Genomic DNA, 18,645 nt, shown 5'->3' with positions numbered 1-18,645 from the left:
AAAGCTTGCTATTGTTTACTTCAAGGAATTATTTAGCAGCAGTCCTTAAATGGAGAAATATATGGAGGCTGCCATATTTATTTCCATTTAACCAGCTGAGCGGTCTGGACGAGCTCAGCTCGTCCAACACCGCCAGAGGCTGCCGCTCAGGCCCTGCTGGGCCGATTTTAATGAAATAAAAAGCAGCACACGCAGCCGGCACTTTGCCAGCCGCGTGTGCTGCCTGATCGCCGCTGCAGCGCGGCGATCCGCCGCGTGCAGCGGCGAAAGAGGGTCCCCCCAGCCGCCCGAGCCCAGCGTAGCCGGAACAAACAGTTCCGGCCAGCGCTAAGGGCTGGATCGGAGGCGGCTGACGTCAGGACGTCGGCTGACGTCCATGACGTCACTCCGCTCGTCGCCATGGCGACGAGGTAAGCGAAACACGGAAGGCCGCTTATTGCGGCCTTCCGTGTTACTTCTGGCCGCCGGAGGCGATCGGAAGAACGCCTCCGGAGCGCCCTCTAGTGGGCTTTCATGCAGCCAACATTCAGTTGGCTGCATGAAATAGTTTTTTTTTTATTTAAAAAAAACCCTCCCGCAGCCACCCTGGCGATTTAATCAGAACGCCAGGGTGGTTAAAGCAGACATGAACGCAGCACTTCCTCTCTGCTCTAAAAGATAAAGCAACAGCATAATAACCTTTAAAGAAAAAACATTTCTTAGTTACAGCTGATACAAACCCTGCAATAAATCTGCAGTGTTTCTACTTCCTGTGGCAGAGGAGATTCCTAAGCTGACAGCTGAGAGATCAAATTACAGTGGCGATTAGTCACAGATGAGGGAGAATTAGACAGGCCAAACTCTCTGAATACATACAGGGTGCGTTTCTCTAGGTTTTCCTTCTGTCCTGTGCGAGAGTTCAGGTCCACTTTAAATTTTGCATCTCTCACAGAAGGGGAGACACCAGAAAGCAGACAAAAACTCCAAGAGGTTCTAATCTCTTACCACACTATCCAAAATGAAAATAATAAAAAAAATTCCAGTAGTTGCGGTTTAAACGGCTTGGAAAATAACCCGAAACGGCAGCGGGGACGGACGCAGTGACACGTCTCTGGCACTCTGCACATCACAACAACGCCAGCGCCAGGCTGAGGACGGGGGACTGACTCATGGAGAGTAACTGGCAGACTGCCGCACACCTCTTCAGACTGGCATAAACACCCGCGTCTGCCCATAGGTGTGGCATGTCAGGGACACTAAACACCGCGCCGGCCCCAGTGAAGGCCTGTGACACACACATGTACTGGGCTGCGAGCCATCCCTGCTGCAGAGCCTGAGGACAGGTGACATAATGATCTCCATCATAAAAGCAGACTGTCTTTCACAACAACACTAACCCCCCCCCCCCCCCCCCTCCGCTTATGTCACTGTTCTGCTTCATTGTTTTCAGTGCGATGACTTCTACACGCAGGAGACACGAGATAAATAGTTGTACCAACATGAAAGCAGCTTCTTGGATCATTCCAACGCTTAGAGAGACACCCAGTGGCCGGGAGCGGCTGTAGTCTCACGTCACAAATACAGACTGCACTGCCAGCCAGAAGTATGGGAACACCCTGTGCCGATTAATATTATTATTATTGATTTATAAAGCGCCAACATATTCCGTGGCGCTGTACAAAGTGAGAAACGAACATGGGGTACATAATACAGACAATAGTGTACACTAATATACAAGATACATAATTAGTGACAAAATACAAAAATGATACAAAATACAGAATACAAAATACAGAAGTGGTAATGACAGTGATAAAAGTAACATGATGAATACAATGTATAATGATTTCCAAGACACAAAAGGGGGAGAGAGCCCTGCCCTTGCGAGCTTACAATCTAAAGGGAATGGGGGGGGGGGGGGGAAACAAGAGGAGGGGTAGTATACGATAACATATATAGAGGCAGTGTGTTTTAGGATACCTAGTAGGAGTGCAATTTGGTCTTAGGACAAAGGGAAGTGGCTTAAGGTAGCGCATATGCTGGTCGGAACAAATAAGTTTTTAGAGAGCGTTTAAAAGTAACAAAGGTTGGCGAGTGACGGATGTGTTGTGGGAGGGGATTCCAGAGAAGGGGTGATATAAGAGTATGTGGCCCTTACTCAATTCACTTTTTCTCCTGTTTTCTCCTGGGACATGTTTTTCATTTTCTGTTTAAAATAACATTCTTTTCTAAATTATAATAATAAATAGCAGCCTTTTTTCAGCTGCATGATGACAAAAATAAAATATTTTACATTTATTGGAGGAACCCCTCCCTTCCTTTCATATTGTCGGGACACAATCCGGCAGACTGGTGGAGTAGGTGGTGTCCGGCAAAGGAGGAATTGCTAATGGCTGCCCCCAGTATAATCCTAATTATGAGAAGAGAAGGGTGAAAAGCATGCACTGAAATGCTCATAGGCTTGAAGGAGTGTTTATTTATCTTTGTATGTGTCCGAGTGGTGCAACTAAATATTTTGAATTAAAAAAATGTTTGGTTTGGGCCCGCTTTAACTGGTGAGACCTAAGCTTCCTGTACAAGCTGCTACCTGATCAATGAGAGAATTTCCTTTTATCTGTGACATGCTTGTGCATAGCGGCAACACTACAGTATCATGCAGGCTACACGGAAATATAAACAGAGGAGCACACTATCAGTACTGTATTTACATTAACTGATGAGACCTATGCTTCCTGTGCAAGCTGCTGCCTGATTAAGGGGCCCATACACCTAACGATTTTCCCGCCGATATACAGCAGATTCAATCACTGATCGTATCTGCTGTGAAGTCGTTGCGCAAACGCTGACAGAACGATCGATTTCCGTCCGAAATCAATCGTTCCCATCGATCCGTCCGTCCGGAAGATTTTGCTCGATCGGCGGCGGGTCGGGAGTGCGTCGATAGCGGCGTTCGAATGCCCTACGCAATACAGAGGCAATGCATTACCTGCTCCTCCGGCGCGTGTCCTCCTGGTCTCCCCTGTCTTCTTCTCCGCTCTGGGCTCCAGCTTCACTGAACTTCCTGTCCCGGCAGATAGTTTAAACAGTAGAGCGCCCTCTACCGTTTAAACTTCCCCGGACAGAAAGAAGTGAAGCCAGCCGGAACCCGAAGTTCAGCAGGAGAAGGAGCAGCGGAGACCGGGGGAGTCGAGCCGCCCGGAGCAGGTAATGTATGCGGGCGGGGGGAGCGGCGGCAGCACCACCACAGATTGTGATCGGTTTCATGCTGAAATCGATTCACAATCTGTTTGCAGTAAAGGCAGCCATACGATCCCTTACTGATCAGATTCGATCAGAGAGGGATCTATTTGTTGGTCGATCTGATGGCAATCCAACCAGTGTATGGCTACCTTAACTGAGGAAATTGCCTGGTCAGAGACATTAGTAAATGGTACAACAGAAGCTCACAAAAACAACTTACTTTTTGTGATAAAAAGTAGAATTGGCTCTCCTTTTTGAGAAGCCGACCGGGAGAATTCTCAGGTTGATGCCGTGCTTCCGCGCTCTGTTCCTCAAGGCGTTCAGCTGGGGAGAGAAAATAAAAATCCTAAATGAATGGATGACCCAAGACACTGCCTGCTCCAATAGCAATTCCGTTCCAGTGGAGCGCGTCGGGTCACCACTGGAAAGAAAGCCAATTCTTCAAAATAGGAGCAGTCACCATGCATTAATCAGAGAAGCTGATTGGACAACAGCCCTTCACTGTCAGCATTCTTCTTTCTACTGTGTCTAAATGTACAGATTGCCCAGCAAGCTCATGGTGAGATAGAGCTCCCAGGAGTGTGTAAGGGGCTGAAAAGGATAAAAAAAAAAGCCTCCTTACTAACATGCATGTAAAACAGTATTTTGCCTTCTTAAAGAGAACCCGAGGTGGGTTTGAAGAATATTATCTGCATACAGAGGCTGGATCTGCCTATACAGCCCAGCCTCTGTTGCTATCCCAAACCCCCCTAAGGTCCCCCTGCACTCTGCAATCCCTCATAAATCACAGCCACGCTGCTGACAAACAGCTTGTTAGAGCTGGCTGTGTTTATCTCTATAGTGTCAGTCTGCTGCTCTCCCCGCCTCCTGCAGAACTCCAGTCCCCGCCTGCATCCCTTCCCTCCCTGCTGATTGGAGGGAAGGGACGGGGGCAGGGACCGGAGCTATGCAGGAGGCGGGGGAGCAGCTGAGACTGACACTACAGATGTAATCACAGCCTCACAGCACGGCTGTGATTTATGAGGGATTGCCGAGTGCAGGGGGACCTTAGTGGGGTTTGGGATAGCAACAGATGCTGGGCTGTATAGGCAGATCCAGCCTCTGTACGCAGATAACATTCTTTAAACACACCTCGGGTTCTCTTTTAAGTGATCTAAGCAGCTCCTGGCTTCAAATAGCTGAAAGGGCTGCCATGTTTCAGGAGTTCAAAACTCCTGCTGCTTTTACACATCTTATCCAGGGTCTTATCCAGGCTAGGTGTGAAATTCTTCAAGTGGGTCTTATGTTTTCTGTTTGAAGTACAATGGGGAAGGCTCAGGGTTTGTTTGTGGTCAATTAAGTCTAATGAGGTGATTTCTTATCTGCCTTCGATCTGTTGCTCTCCATCCACAGGAAAAAGTGTGTATTTTAACCCTTAAAATGTAAAAAGATGAGGTAAAATAAAAGTTTTTTTTTTAATTATAAACCACATTCTTAGAATGCATTTTTAATTTGCTATAGAGCTGCCCTGGGTGTTAAAAATGATGCTCGGTTCACTTTAAAGGGACACTGTGCAGGTTTTAAAAATACAATTTGGGAGTTACCTTGGGCTTCCTCTAGCCCACGAAGTCCCCCAGCTCCCTCCTGGCTCCTCTCTCAGTCCCGCATGCAGCTCCGTTAATCGGCGACTTCCACCTGAAGTCGCCAGTACGAGTCCCCGCCACGCACATTACGCATCATCACGCTGGGTGGTGTGAGAGTCCTACACGGTTCAGAGTTAGAGAACCGCGCATGCGCAGGACTCTCACACCGTCGGCCATGATGATGCGTAACGTGTGCGGCGGGGACTCGTACTGGCGATTTAGGCGGAAGTCGCTGATTAACAGAGCCAGGCAGATGCGGGGGACCTTGCGGGCTATGGTGGACTGGAGGAAGCCCCAGATAAGTACAAATTGTGTTTTTAATACCTGCTGAGTATTCATTTAACCTCAAGGACCACAGTGTTAAACCCCCCTAAAGACCAGGCCAATTTTCACTAAACTGGCCACTGCAGCTTTAAGGCCAAGTTGCAGGGCTGCACAACACAGCACACGAGTGATCCCCCCCCCTTTCTCCCCACCAACAGAGCTCTCTGTTGGTGGGGTCTGATCACCCCCCCCCCCCCATTGTTTATTTTGTATAAATATTTATGTTTTTTTAAAAAATAAGATTTACTATTTATTTATTTTTTTCCCCTGAAAACCCGCCCTCCCCCCAGCCAGCCATTGATGCGATCGGCTGTCATAGGCTTCAGCCTATGAGAGCCGATCACTCTCCTGTGTGCCAGGGGTACAGCCGTGTCACATGGCTGTCCCCAGTACAGCGCTGCTGTAGGTGCTGAAGGTGGGGTGGGGCAGAGCTCCGCCTCCCAAGCAGGAGATGCCTGTGCGCAATCTCCTGTAGTAGCCGGCCCCAGGACTTGACGCCAGTTGGCGTTAGGCGGTCCTGGGGCTGCCGCCACGGTCACGCCCATTGGCGTGAGGCGGTCTTCAAGTAGTTAAAACAGAAGGTATTTGCAATTATTCAGGTTGGAGTGATCATATCATGTCTCCCACAATGCATCACTGCTGAATATGCAAATCATCTCTTTGTTATGCTTGAAAGCTAAACACACCTCCAGAACCGCTGGAATGCAGTGATGTGTCAGCTTGTTGATTGTACAGAGCCACAGGCAGGGAACACACTTGACTATTTTCGTGCGTGTTTTCTGCACAGAAAAACTGAGAACTCATGTTAATCAATCTGCTAGTTCACACTTACTGTGTTGTTCGCACGCAGAAAAAAAACTGACATTCTGCATGATGACTCTGCACATTTTGTCAGTTTTCTCTATCAATTACATCAGCTGCTGTGAAAAAACGCACGCGTTTTCCTGCATGGAAACACACTTGGTGTGCAGAAAAAGTATGCAGAAAAACGCGCGCGGAAAACTGAAAGTCAAGTGTGTTCCCTGCCACAATAATCCTAACGTGCATACAGACTGTTTTGGACTGGTTGATCCTCATCAGTGCATGGTATGCATGAGTTAGATTGCCCAGCAAGGTCATGATGAACCAGAACTCCTAGGAGTGTGTAAGGGGCTGAAATGGAGGCGCTACAGTTAATATCTCAGTAAGAGTTTGGTGCTAGTGACCCCCATAAACGCACATTTCTCATGTAAACCAAAGGAACGCTTATATTTTTATACCTTCCTGTGTAACAATACTTGTGAGAAGCTCTGTAACAACTCTCCCTCCTCATCTAAATGAGTTGAGCTAGTGTACAAGCCGAGATCTGAGACAGCATGGCGATCCTGGCCCTCTGGTGGATTCTAAATAGAACTGCACAGAGAACTCTTCTGAGGAACCAGGAAGTTCAGCTCTTTGCAAGTGATTGGCTTCATAGAGGTATCAGTGGCTGGGGAGTAACAGCGGCTGGGAAGTAGTAGTTTTGCTTGAATTTGGCATAGCCCATTTGGAGCACTTGAATACTCCCGACTGTCGCTTTCCAGCACTGAACAAATGGACGGGTCAGCAGGAGGTCACTGGCTTGTGAGTCACATTGCTTTTCACTGGACTCCGATACGCCAGTTTGGAAGCAGGATCTCCTTACCCGGGGCTTCCTCCAGCCCCTGGAAGCCGATATGTCCCTTGCCGCAGCTCTGCTTCCAGCTGCTGGCCGCGCACGTGGTCTGGAGTGTTCTGCGCAGGCGCAGAACTACTGCAGCTGCACAGAACACTCCAGACCACGTGGGTGCGAGAGGCGCTCACGCAGACAGAGAAGATGCTGACCTGGCGAGGACAGCATCTGCAACGGAGGGGACCCCGGGCCACTGGCTGGAAGCGCAGCTGCGGCGAGGGACATATCAGCGGCCAGGGGCTGGAGGAAGCCCCAGGTTAGTAGAGCTGTCTTTTTTTTGTATTTTTTTTTTAGCTCGAATCTTCTCTTTAATTCAGTCAATAACGGAGTCATTTTTTCTTGTCAATGCCTCATCAAGCAAGCACAGACAGTGTCTAAGCTGGATCAAAATGCGCAGTGCACAATATACAAGGATGTCCATGCAATAATCAAGTAAGGAATGCCCCCCTTCGCTGTCCCATCAAGCACTGGTCGGTGAATGGGAACATGCGTTCCCAAAGCCAATCAAAGTACTTGTGAATGAATGATGATGACGACTGGCATCAGCGAGAAGCCACACAAGCAACAAGTACCACCAAAAGAAAGTCTAGTTTGCCCCCACAAAAAAAACAAACACAAAATATTGATGATTTAGGTGTGATAAGTAGCGGTGAAGTAATTGGCAAATGAATGAAGTAATGTAAAAATTGCTGTGGTTTTTAAAGGACAACTGAAGTGAGAAGTATATGGAGGCTATATACATAAAGAAATCCGCACACCATGCAGTTTCCAATGCAAATAAATATATTGAAAGGCATAGGCTGATAAAGTGCAGTCAAATACATGCAAAGAAGCACCATAGAGAATGTATATACAAAGAGTACATGACAGTAATCAGTAGACCTGATAGATGCAGCTTACAGGCAAAAAATTAGGTGCAAACAGAATGCACACTAAATGGCAGAGATTCACATAGCAAACTGTTGTAACTGCTAACAATGAAAGGTACTAACTGATACTGATATCTAAAGCAATGGATAATGAACAGTCCAATGCAAATGCAGTATACACAAAGTGAGGAAGCAGGGTACAACACACCGCTGCATTACCCTCACTTTGTGTATACTGCATTTGCATTGGACTGTTCATTATCCATTGCTTTAGATATCAGTATCAGTTAGTACCTTTCATTGTTAGCAGTTACAACAGTTTGCTATGTGAATCTCTGCCATTTAGTGTGCATTCTGTTTGCACCTAATTTTTTGCCTGTAAGCTGCATCTATCAGGTCTACTGATTACGGTCATGTACTCTTTGTATATACATTCTCTATGGTGCTTCTTTGCATGTATTTGACTGCACTTTATCAGCCTATGCCTTTCAATATATTTATTTGCATTGGAAACTGCATGGTGTGCGGATTTCTTTATGTATATAGTTTGATATATTTTATACAGCACCCTAGACTAAAAATATAGCCAGCATTAACTATATATATGGTGTGCATCCTCATGTGTATATATTGTCAAGTATATGGAGGCTGCCATATTTATTTCCTTTTATACAATACCAGTTGCCTGGCAGTCCTGCTGGTCTATTAGGATGCAGTAGTGTCTCAATAATGTCAGAAACAAGCATGAAGCTAATCTTTCAGATCTGGCAATAATGTCAGAAACACCTGATTTGCATGCTGGTTTTGGACAATGAGATACTAATGATGCTAAACGTCATGCCAACTTTATGCAGCTTAGTAAGCGATTGAAAGCAATTAAGTCGACTGGAAAATAAAGTCCATTATTAGCCTCAAAACAGAAAATATACGTACAAATTTATTGCTAGTTTTCCGAGGTAACTTTGCGTCTCTGGATGAACGATCTGCCACCCGTCCTGTGTCTTCCAAAAATCGATAATCTGTAGGGGTGAGAAGTCAAGGCACCTTGTTACAGGATGAGAGATATTCCCTGTCGTGTCTTCATCCCTGTGTCCCGCTGTAATGATTCCCCGACTTTCTGTCCAAGCCATAGTAAGGTGGCTACAACTGAACCTGGAGTGATGATCTCTGCAGATACCCGCAGGAGCCACTAGGTGCTGCACTCTGCCTCTATGGTTTGTCTATTAGCAGGGATCATATAAGAAGGACTTAAAGAGAATCTGTATTGTTAAAATCGCACAAAAGTAAACATACCAGTGCGTTAGGGCCTAGGTTCTCAACATGTGGTACGCGTACCCCAGGGGGTACGTTTGATGGTTCCAGGGGGTACTCGGGCTTGTTATACCAAATCAAAAACAACAACTGTAGAGTTTTAGAAAATTATAAATATTAAACACCAAATTATTTTTTAGCTAATCAAAAGCAATAGTAAAAGCTTGGAAATTGTTTAGAACCAATTATAATGTACTATAATTAAATATATATTTGTCAAAGGGTACTTGTGATAATGTTTACTATGCTAGGGGGTACTTGGTGAGTACAGGGTTTTAAAAAGGGGTACATACCAATAAAATGTTGAGAAACACTGCGTTAGGGGACATCTCCTATTACCCTCTGACACAATTTCGCCGCTCCTCGCCGCATTAAAAGTGGTTAAAAACAGTTTTAAAAAGTTTGTTTATAAACAAACAAAATGGCCACCAAAACAGGAAGTAGGTTGATGTACAGTATGTCCACACATAGAAAATACATCCATACACAAGCAGGCTGTATACAGCCTTCCTTTTGAATCTCAAGAGATCAGTTGTGTGTTTCTTTCCCCCATGCACTGAAGTTTCAGGCTGCTCGTTTCTTCCTGCAAACAGCTTTGCCCTTGTCTGTAATTCTTCAGTATGTGAAAGCCCAGCCAGCTCAGAGGACGATTTATCCAGCTTGTAAAAGATAAGAGAGAAGAGAGAAGCTGCTCTAATCCTAAATAATACACAGGCAGTGTGCATAGAGGGGCCTGGAAGGGGGAGTTCATAGCAGAACCACAACACTGAAGAACTTGGCAGCCTTCCAGACACAAGCCGACAAGTCTGACAGGGGAAAGATACATTGATTTATTACAGAGACTGTGATAGTAGAAAGTGCTGCAGTACGCCAAAACATATCTTTTGGAACTTGTAGGATGATAAAAAACGGGATGCAATTTTTGTTACGGAGTCTCTTTTAAGAGAAAACCTGCCCCCCGGCAAGCGCCGATTGATTTACCTTTCTGCGATCCTGCGCAGGCGCACTAGCGGCTCTTCATTCAAACTAGGCGAATAGCCGAACACGATCGTATCCGCTCTACTGCGCAGGCGCAAAGGACTCGCGGATATGATCGGGTTCGGCTATTTCCACCTAGCTCGAGTGAAGAGCCACTAGTGTGCCTGCGCAGGATTGCGGTGGGTAAATATTTTACCTCACCGCGGTTCGGGGGGGGGGGTCCTGGCCCTTGAACGGAGGGATGGAGGAGGAGGAGGGGGAAAGCCACGTTAAAGTGAACCTCCGGACTATTAATCTACTCAGCAGCACTGAAAAGAGGCTTGGTGTTTCTTTAACAGTTTCACTGCATCAGAACTTTGTTTTTCTTACCAAAGCATCATTTTTAGCTAAGCTCCACCCATCAAAGAAAACTGCCCGGGCTTTTTTTCCCCTGATGCTGTGCAAAGCATGATGGGATTTCCTATGTTATTCACGTTGCCTAGCAACTGGGAGGGTTGATCAGCACACAGGACAGTTGGAACTGTGTCTCACACTCCCTGTCACCTCCTTTCAACCAAAAAATGACTACCCTCATGAAATCAAACATTTGCCTGTTCTTTTAAAACAGTGTGGGTAAGAGATTAGATTACCTATTTTAATTAACATAACTCATGTAACTTAATGACAGTATGTTTGTTTGTTTAGGCTGGAGTTCCTCTTTAAGATCCAGAGGCTTCCCCCTACTGAGGCAAGTATCCTCCAGAGGGGTTTCTTTTAGTTACAGATTCTCTTTAAAGTAAACCTGAGATAAATACAACCTAAGGATTTATACTCGCCGGGGGCTTCCACCAGAGTCCATCCTATCTGTTCTCCTGCTGTCAGTGCCAGTATTTGCTAACTACTGAGCACGCCCAGCCCTGGCAGCACACTTCCTTGGTTGTAGGCCTGTGGCCGGGAGTGTTCTGCGCCTACGCAGTCACTTAAAGGGAACCTGAGGTGAGAGGGATATGGAGGTTGACATTTATTTCCTTGTAAATCATGCCAGTTGACTGGCAACTCTGTTGATCTTCTGGCATAAGTAGCGTCTGAGTAAAAACCCTGGAACAAGCATATTGCTAATCCAGTAACACCTGAACAGCTGAGTCAGAGCACCTGATCTGCTGCATGCTTGTTTGGGATCTATGGCTAAAAGTATTAGAGACACAGGATCAGCAGGGATGCCAGGCAACTGGTATTGTATAAAATGAAATAAATTTGGCAGCCTCCATATCTCTCTTACCTTGGGTTTCTTTTAAAGGGGAACTGAAGAGAGAGGTATATGGAGGCTGCCATGTTTATTTCCTTTTAAGCAATACCAGTTGCCTGGCAGCCCTGCTGATCCTCTGCCTCTAATACTATTAGCCATAGCCCCTAAACAAGCATGCAGCAGATCAGGTGTTTCAGACTTTAAAGTCAGATCTGACAAGACTAGCTGCATGCTTCTTTCTGGTGTTATTCAGATACTACTGCAGAGAAATAGACCAGCAGGGCTGCCAGGCAACTGGTATTGATTAAAAGGAAATAAATATGGCAGCCTCCGTATACCTCTTACTTCAGTTCCCCTTTAAAAGAGTAACTGTCGGGCATAAAATCAATCCTTTATTTTTATCTGGTAAACAAGTAATAAGGATGCTAACCAGGCAGTCCAAAAGTTAGAATCTCTATTACTTTTCTTGCTGATAAATGATCATTCTCCAGTTTGCCTGACTTATTTGGTACACACAAAATTTGGTATGCAAAAAGGAATTTGCAGGGCATGCTGGGTTGTCCTTTTTTTGCTTCTCTACTTTCCTCTCAGACTTAAAAAAATGCAGCCTGATATTCTAAGAAGGATTTTTTTTTTTTTTTTTTTTACTGTAGAAAAATCACTAAACTCAAAATGTGGACAGTGTAATACATGTGTTGTGTAAGTAGAGCAAGTATTTATCTACTTAGATACGCGTTTTTTTTTTCTGAGATAGTATGGCTGACAGCTCCTCTTTAAAGGATACCCGAAGTGATATGTGACATGATGAGATAGACATGTGTATGTACAGTGCCTAGCACACAAATAACTAAGCTGTGTTCCTTTTTTCTCTCTCTCTGCCTGAAAGAGTTAAATATCAGGTATGTAAGTAGCTGACTCAGTCCTGACTCAGACAGGAAGCGACTACAGTCTGACCCTCACTGATAAGAAATTCCCCCTTTTTTTTACCCCTTTCTTGCTTTCAGAAGCCATTTTCTACTAGGAAAGGGTTTTATAGTTGGAATTTCTTATCAGTGAGGGTCACACTGTAGTCACTTCCTGTCTGAGTCAGGACTGAGTCAGCCAATTGCATACCTGATATTTAACTCTTGCAGGCAGAGAAAGAAAAAAAAAGGAACACAGCATAGTTATTTGTGTGCTAGGCACTGTACATACACACGTCTATCTCATCATGTCACTTCGGGTATCCTTAAAGAGACTCCGTAACAAAAATTGCATTCTGCTTATCCTACAAGTTCCAAAAGCTATTCTAATGTGTTTTGGCTTACTGCAGCACTTTGTACTATCACAGTCTCTGTAATAAATCAACTTATCTCTCTCTTGTCAGACTTGTCAGCCTGTGTCTGGAAGGCTGCCAAGTTCTTCAGTGTTGTGGTTCTGCTATGAACTCCCCCTTCCAGGCCCCTCTCTGCACACTGCCTGTGTGTTATTTGGATTAGAGCAGCTTCTCTCTTATCTTTTACAAGCTGGATAAATTGTCCTCTGAGCTGGCTGGGCTTTCACATACTGAGGAATTACAAACAAGGGCAAAGCTGTTTGCAGGAAGAAACAAGCAGCCTGAAACTTCAGTGCATGAGAACAGGGGGAAATAAACACACAAATGATCTCTTGAGATTCAAAAGGAATGCTGTAGACAGCCTGCTTGTGTATGGATGTATTTTCTATGTGTGGACATACTGTACATCAACCTACTTCCTGTTTTGGTGGCCATTTTGTTTGTTTACAAACAAACTTTTTAAAACTGTTTTTAACCACTTTTAATGCGGCGAGGAGCGGCGAAATTGTGACAGAGGGTAATAGGAGATGTCCCCTAACGCACTGGTATGTTTACTTTTGAGCGATTTTAACCACTTCAGGATTCGGCGTACGCTTAACTACGCCCCTGAATCCTGAAGTGGATTGCATGGAAACGGCCGCTCGTATGAGCGGCCGTTCCATGTCCGTTCACGGAGGGTGTCTCCGTGAACACCCTGCGAGCCTCCGATCGTGGCTCGCAGGGTAAATGTAAACACACGGGGAAGATCTTCCCCGGTGTTTACATGTATACGGCGCTGCTGCGCAGCAGCGCCGTGGCGGAGATCGGCGATCCCCGGCCTCTGATTGGCCGGGGACCGCCGGCACCTGATAGGCTGAAGCCTATCCTATCCGGCGCAGGACGGAATTCCGTCCTGCGCCGCTCACAGGGGGAGGTAGAGGGAGGGAAGGGGAAGGCGGCCAGGAAGCGCTGCGGAGGGGGGCTTTGAAGTGAGCCCCCACCGCAAGCGCAAGCAGCCGGCGGCGATCAGACCCCCCCAGCAGGACATCCCCCTAGTGGGGAAAAAAGGGGGGGGGGAAGTCTGATCGGCCTGGCTGCTAGCTGATCGGTGCTGCGGGCTGGAGAGCCCACGCAGCACCAATCAGCAAAACCACTCGGTATCCGGAAGTGGTTAACAATACAGATTCTCTTTAAGCTTCGTACACAAAGCAGATGAAACTCAGCCAGAGGCTCACCTGCCCAACAAGTGCCTAGTTCACCTGAGGAAGGGCAACGCCCGAAACATGTTGTGTCTGTGCCTCTGCATACTCAATACAGTTGTTTGCTGAGCCATTGGTGTGCCGTCTCCATTTCTTCTATTGCACAAGTATATACAGGAGTGGTGGACCTGCAGGAGCTCAAGGCAGCGGTCTAAGCTACTTGGACCTGACAGGTGAGCAAAAGTGTGGAACAAAAATCTAAGTGCCTAGTTCAGCAGTCTGTTGAAAACGGGCCTAACTGAGCTCAAGAGTATAAGTCTTCGGTGCCAGCAGAGTAACTTGGTGATCGGCATGGCTCAAGCGTTGGGGGTGAAAGCTGCACTCACCGCTCAGCAGATGGAGGTCACTGAAACGATTCAAGGACACGAAGGCCGTCTTGTCTCGGACTCCACTGCAAGCGGCGTCCATCTTGTGCTTCTTCACACAGGGCAAGCTGAGAGAAGGAAATAGAGTCAGTGAAGATGGAATATTGGCAGATGGGGCTGAACGAGAGGCCCAGCAGCCAGCCTACCTGCAGGAGTACTTCATACACCGCGGACACTTGTATTTGGCCTCTTCCGTTCCACACATCTCACAGCTGTTGGGGAGACAGGACAAATCAGTGATAAACATTTACATATAAGGCAAGACCACCGCAGCAATAGTACGCATTTAATCAGATCTATTATCATTAACCTCCTTGCCGGTTATCCCGAGCTGAGCTCGGGGTAACTCGCGCAGGAGGATTGCTCTGGCCCTGCTGGGCTGATTTTCATAAAAAAATTTTCCTACACGCAGCTAGCACTTTGCTAGCTGCATGTGGTGCGCGATCGCTGCCGCTACCCACCCCCCAGACCCCTGCGCAGCCTGGCCAATCAGTGCCAGGCAGTGCTGAGGGGTGGATCGATATTCCCTCTGACGTCCATGACGTCGGTGACGTCATCCCGCCCGTCGCCATGGCGACGGGGGAAGCCCTGCAGGAAATCCCATTCTCAACAGGATTTCCTGCTTGCGCAGATCGCCGGCGTCGATTGAAGAACATAGGGGGATGCCGCTTGTCAGCGGCTATCATGTAGCTAGCGCTAGGCTAGCTACTTGATTTTAAAAAATAAATAAAAAAGTGCTGAGCTGCCCCCTTGCCGCAACAATTGGAACGGCAAGGGGGTTAAAGGACACCTGAAGTGAGAGGGATATGGAGGCTGCCATATTTACTTTTAAACAATACCAGTTGCTTGGCAGCCCTGCTGGTCTACTTGACTGTAGTAGTGTCTGCATAACACCAAAAACAAGCATGCAGCTAATCTTGTCAGATCTGACAATAAAGGGAGACTCACCTGATCTACTGCATGCTTGTTCAGGGTCTATGGCTAAAAGTATTAGCTAGGGGAGGCAGGGAATCAGCAGGACAGCCAGGCAACTGGTATTGCTTAAAAGGAAATTAATGTGGCAGCCTCCATATCCCTCTCGCTACAGTTGTCCTTTAAGTATTTTTGTACTGCCGACACAGTTCCTTCAACGCTGTCCAGAGTACATCGTCTTGTTACTTAACTGTCCCTCAGAGGGGCTCATAATCTAATCCTTTCCATAGTCCTATGTCTATGTATGTATTGTGCAGTGTATGCATTGTAGCCTAGGGAAAATTTTAGGAATAAGCCAAATAACTTATATCTAGGTTTTTGGGATGTGGGAGGAAACCGGACATGCAAACTCTGAACAGTGCCCTGTCTGGGATTCGAACCGGGCACCCAGCGCTGCAAGGCAAGAGTGCTAATCACTAGCTCACCGTGCTGCCCTACAGCTCCCCACAGAGCACACTGAGGGTTCTTTTACACTGCATGAGATTCCAATTTCACCTGCGATTCTGTTTTTTTTTTTATGCGATGAAAGAAGAAAAAAAAAAATAAAAAGTCCTGCATGCTGAGTTTTTTCTGCGTTTTGCTGGCATCCAGTAAAAGCAGGGCTGTGGAGTCGGAGCAATTTTGGGCACCCGGAGTCGGAGTTGTTGATTTCATAAACTGAGAAGTCGGATGATTTTTGTACAAAATCCACAACCCTGTTAAGTATTAAGGCCCGTTTCCACTTCGGCGATTTCGCCGGCGATTCTGCAGAGTTTCCCCGCATATGATTCGCACGGGGAAACTCTGCCATAGGGGATGACTGGGCCGCGGCGGGGCCCTAAAGAATTCGCTGCGGAGGCTGCGAATAGCATAGCCGTGCATGGCACGGCTCATGGGATTCGCCTGCGATCCCGCCCACCCGCTCAGTGCTGGCGTGCGTCTACGAGACGCACGCCGCACTAGTGGAAAGGAGCCCTTAGTATAAGGAGTCAGAGTCCAGGAGTCGGAGCCATTTTGAGTACCCAGAGTCGGAGTTGTGGTTTCATAAACTGAGGAGTCGGAGTGAGAAGATTTTTGTACCGACTCCACAGCCTTGAGTAAAACTCACAACTCTGAATCGCAAATCGGAATTGCTATTACCAGTGTAAAAGAAGCTCAATATACACACACTGGAAGATCTTTGAAGGATCTCTGTCGCCCAGCATGCAGTGTTCTCCCCAGTGCACCACCCGGCTGATTTTGGTGAGCACCCGGCTGTCATCGGCTCACCTCCGTATCCCCCAAGCTGTAAGCAGAGTTGCGGAGCTCATACCTCATACAACTTGGAAGTGGTAAACCTGGTCAGTGATCAGCCAATACAAAGTGGATGTGTGTATGCACATTCAGGTTATTGGGGGGGGGGGAGTGTAGGTGAGGGGGGTCACCCTTGAGACCCCTGAAAAAAAAACTGAACTGCGATTTATGGCGGCTGAATCTTGATTCACGGCTGACAGCCAGCTGAGAGCAACTGACCGTCGGATAGGAAAAAAAAAAAAAGCAGCAGTGCTGGCTTTAAACCCCCCCCCCCCCCCCCAAAGGAAAACCACACATTGCTCCCAGTGCCCTGTGATTACACAATGGGAATCATTATGTGCAGTTTCGTGTGCATTTTCCGCAACACAGAAATTTAAGCAAGTGTGACTCCTGCTTTCAAGTTTTATCTCTGCAGAAAATATCTCTGCCTTAATCTTTATAAGTAGGCCGCATTAAAGCGTACATGGATATACACCGGCTGTCATTTTTGGCAAAAGGCGAACCAAATGACAGCTCACCTTGCTGTCGCACACATTTTACTATTCCCCCTCCAAGTTGTAGCAACTCACAGGGATATTTATGTATTATCCCATCTGGAAAGTTTGGCAACTTTTTGGTAAAGTTCTGTTTGCTCCCCCAGGAAGATCTGACCATTTTTGGAAAGCTGAAACTCCCGGCTTTCTGTTGCACCGGGTCCCAAGTCGGTATGATGCTCAGTTCCCAAGTTATGGGGTTTTGAAGGAGGGGTGTCCCCTGAACTTGGCTGCAGAAAGTGCAATTGCAGAAGTACTGGACAAACCCGACATGATGATAAGCAGCACACCCTGGAGGTCTTCTTCCTTCACAGCATAAATCTGTGTCTTCAACTCATGTCAAGTGCCCTGTGCCTCTCATTACAGATGAAGGAGCAGATCAGCTATGCACCCTCGTCTCCTCTCTGTCTTACTGGCATGGGCAGGAGACTCAATTCCACTGTGCCCTCTGCAGCAAAGTGCAGGGGACCCCCCCCCCCCCCAACCTTGGAATGGGGCATCGCATTGACTCGGGACCCAGTGCAAAGGAAAGCCTGGACTTTCAGCTTTCCAAAACTCAAGATCTGGCTAGGCGCAGGCATGGGCAAACTTGGTCCTCCAACTGTTACGGAACTACAAGTCCCACAATGCATTTTCCTTTATGAGCCATGACTGTGGCTGTCAGACTCCTGCAATACATTGTGGGACTTGTAGTTCCGGAACAGCTGGAGGGCCAAGTTTGCCCATACCTGCTAGGGGGATCAAATAGAACTTTAACAAAACGCTGCCAAACTTTCCAGTTGGGATAATACGCAAGTACCCTCAGGCTCAGAGGGAGCAGTAATTTGGGGTCTGGCGATCATTGGCACCCAAATTACACAGTTGTGAGGCCATAGACATAATAACATTATGTTGATACGAGTACATTTGAAATCGGCGCAGGATACGGGGCCCAGGTCAGGCGCAGAACTGGTCAGAGCACGCTCTGAACTGACCTGCTTCAACATAAAATACATGTTCAGAAGCCCCTCCCCATCCACTACCTGAAACCCCCAGACCCCCCACAGAGCCTCAGGCTGCGATCCTGTCATACAGCTCAGTCTATGCCCCGCCCAGCGTGCTCACTACAAATAAGCCTGTGAATTCTTCTTACTGGGCTGCTTCATTACAACAGTCCCAATGCAGCCAGTAACAGACCAGCCAGGCTGGTTTAGTCAGCGCAGTACGCAGAGCATGCCGGGACTTGTAGACCTGTGGTGAGATATCGGGTTGCCCGCTCACCTGTACAGGGACATCTTCCTCTTGGGCTGCAGACACGGTGTCACCTCCGCAGAGTCTCCATCAGCTCCCAACAGCAACAAGGACTCCATGGCTCTCACTTCGGCACGTGCAGATCACTTCCGGCGGAAAATCGCAGCCATGACAAAGACTGGCGGAAGTGTCTTGCCTTGAGACCTGGCGGCCATATTGTGGATGGCGAGACAGTCACGCATGCGCGCATGATGACGGCGGGGATGAAGCTGTCAGGGATTATTTATGGGTCGCAGAAACAGTTGATTCTTTTCCTCTCTCGTTTCTAATGGAAATTCACCATGAGCTCTGTTTAGAGGAATGGGTTGCCCGAAAAGTCTTTAGTAATTGCAAGAATAAAATAGATTTTGCTGCGACTTTTTTATGCAGTGAAAAAAATGGTATAAAACTTATGCTGGATACACACGGTGCGTTCCCGCACT

The 18,645-nt window shown here is 47.1% G+C and overlaps 1 protein-coding gene across 1 annotated transcript in view; it reads right to left on the bottom strand.

Annotated features, from left to right (window-relative positions):
• The window catches only part of ZNHIT6 (zinc finger HIT-type containing 6), a 57,722-nt gene extending 39,361 nt beyond the window's left edge, over positions 1–18,361 (bottom strand). The window contains exons 1-4 of the mRNA XM_068242445.1: positions 18,194–18,361; positions 14,303–14,368; positions 14,118–14,224; positions 8,658–8,743 (exon numbers count right to left, since the gene is read on the bottom strand). Of these exons, the coding sequence (XP_068098546.1) occupies positions 8,658–8,743; positions 14,118–14,224; positions 14,303–14,368; positions 18,194–18,282 (348 nt within the window). The 5' untranslated portion in view covers positions 18,283–18,361. The remainder of the gene's footprint in view (positions 1–8,657; positions 8,744–14,117; positions 14,225–14,302; positions 14,369–18,193) is intronic.
• Positions 18,362–18,645: the final 284 nt, after the last annotated feature.

The sequence above is a fragment of the Hyperolius riggenbachi genome, chromosome 6 (genome assembly GCF_040937935.1).
Source record: "Hyperolius riggenbachi isolate aHypRig1 chromosome 6, aHypRig1.pri, whole genome shotgun sequence".
In the NCBI taxonomy this organism is placed as follows: domain Eukaryota; kingdom Metazoa; phylum Chordata; class Amphibia; order Anura; family Hyperoliidae; genus Hyperolius; species Hyperolius riggenbachi.
This window is presented reverse-complemented; position numbering and strand designations above follow the sequence as displayed.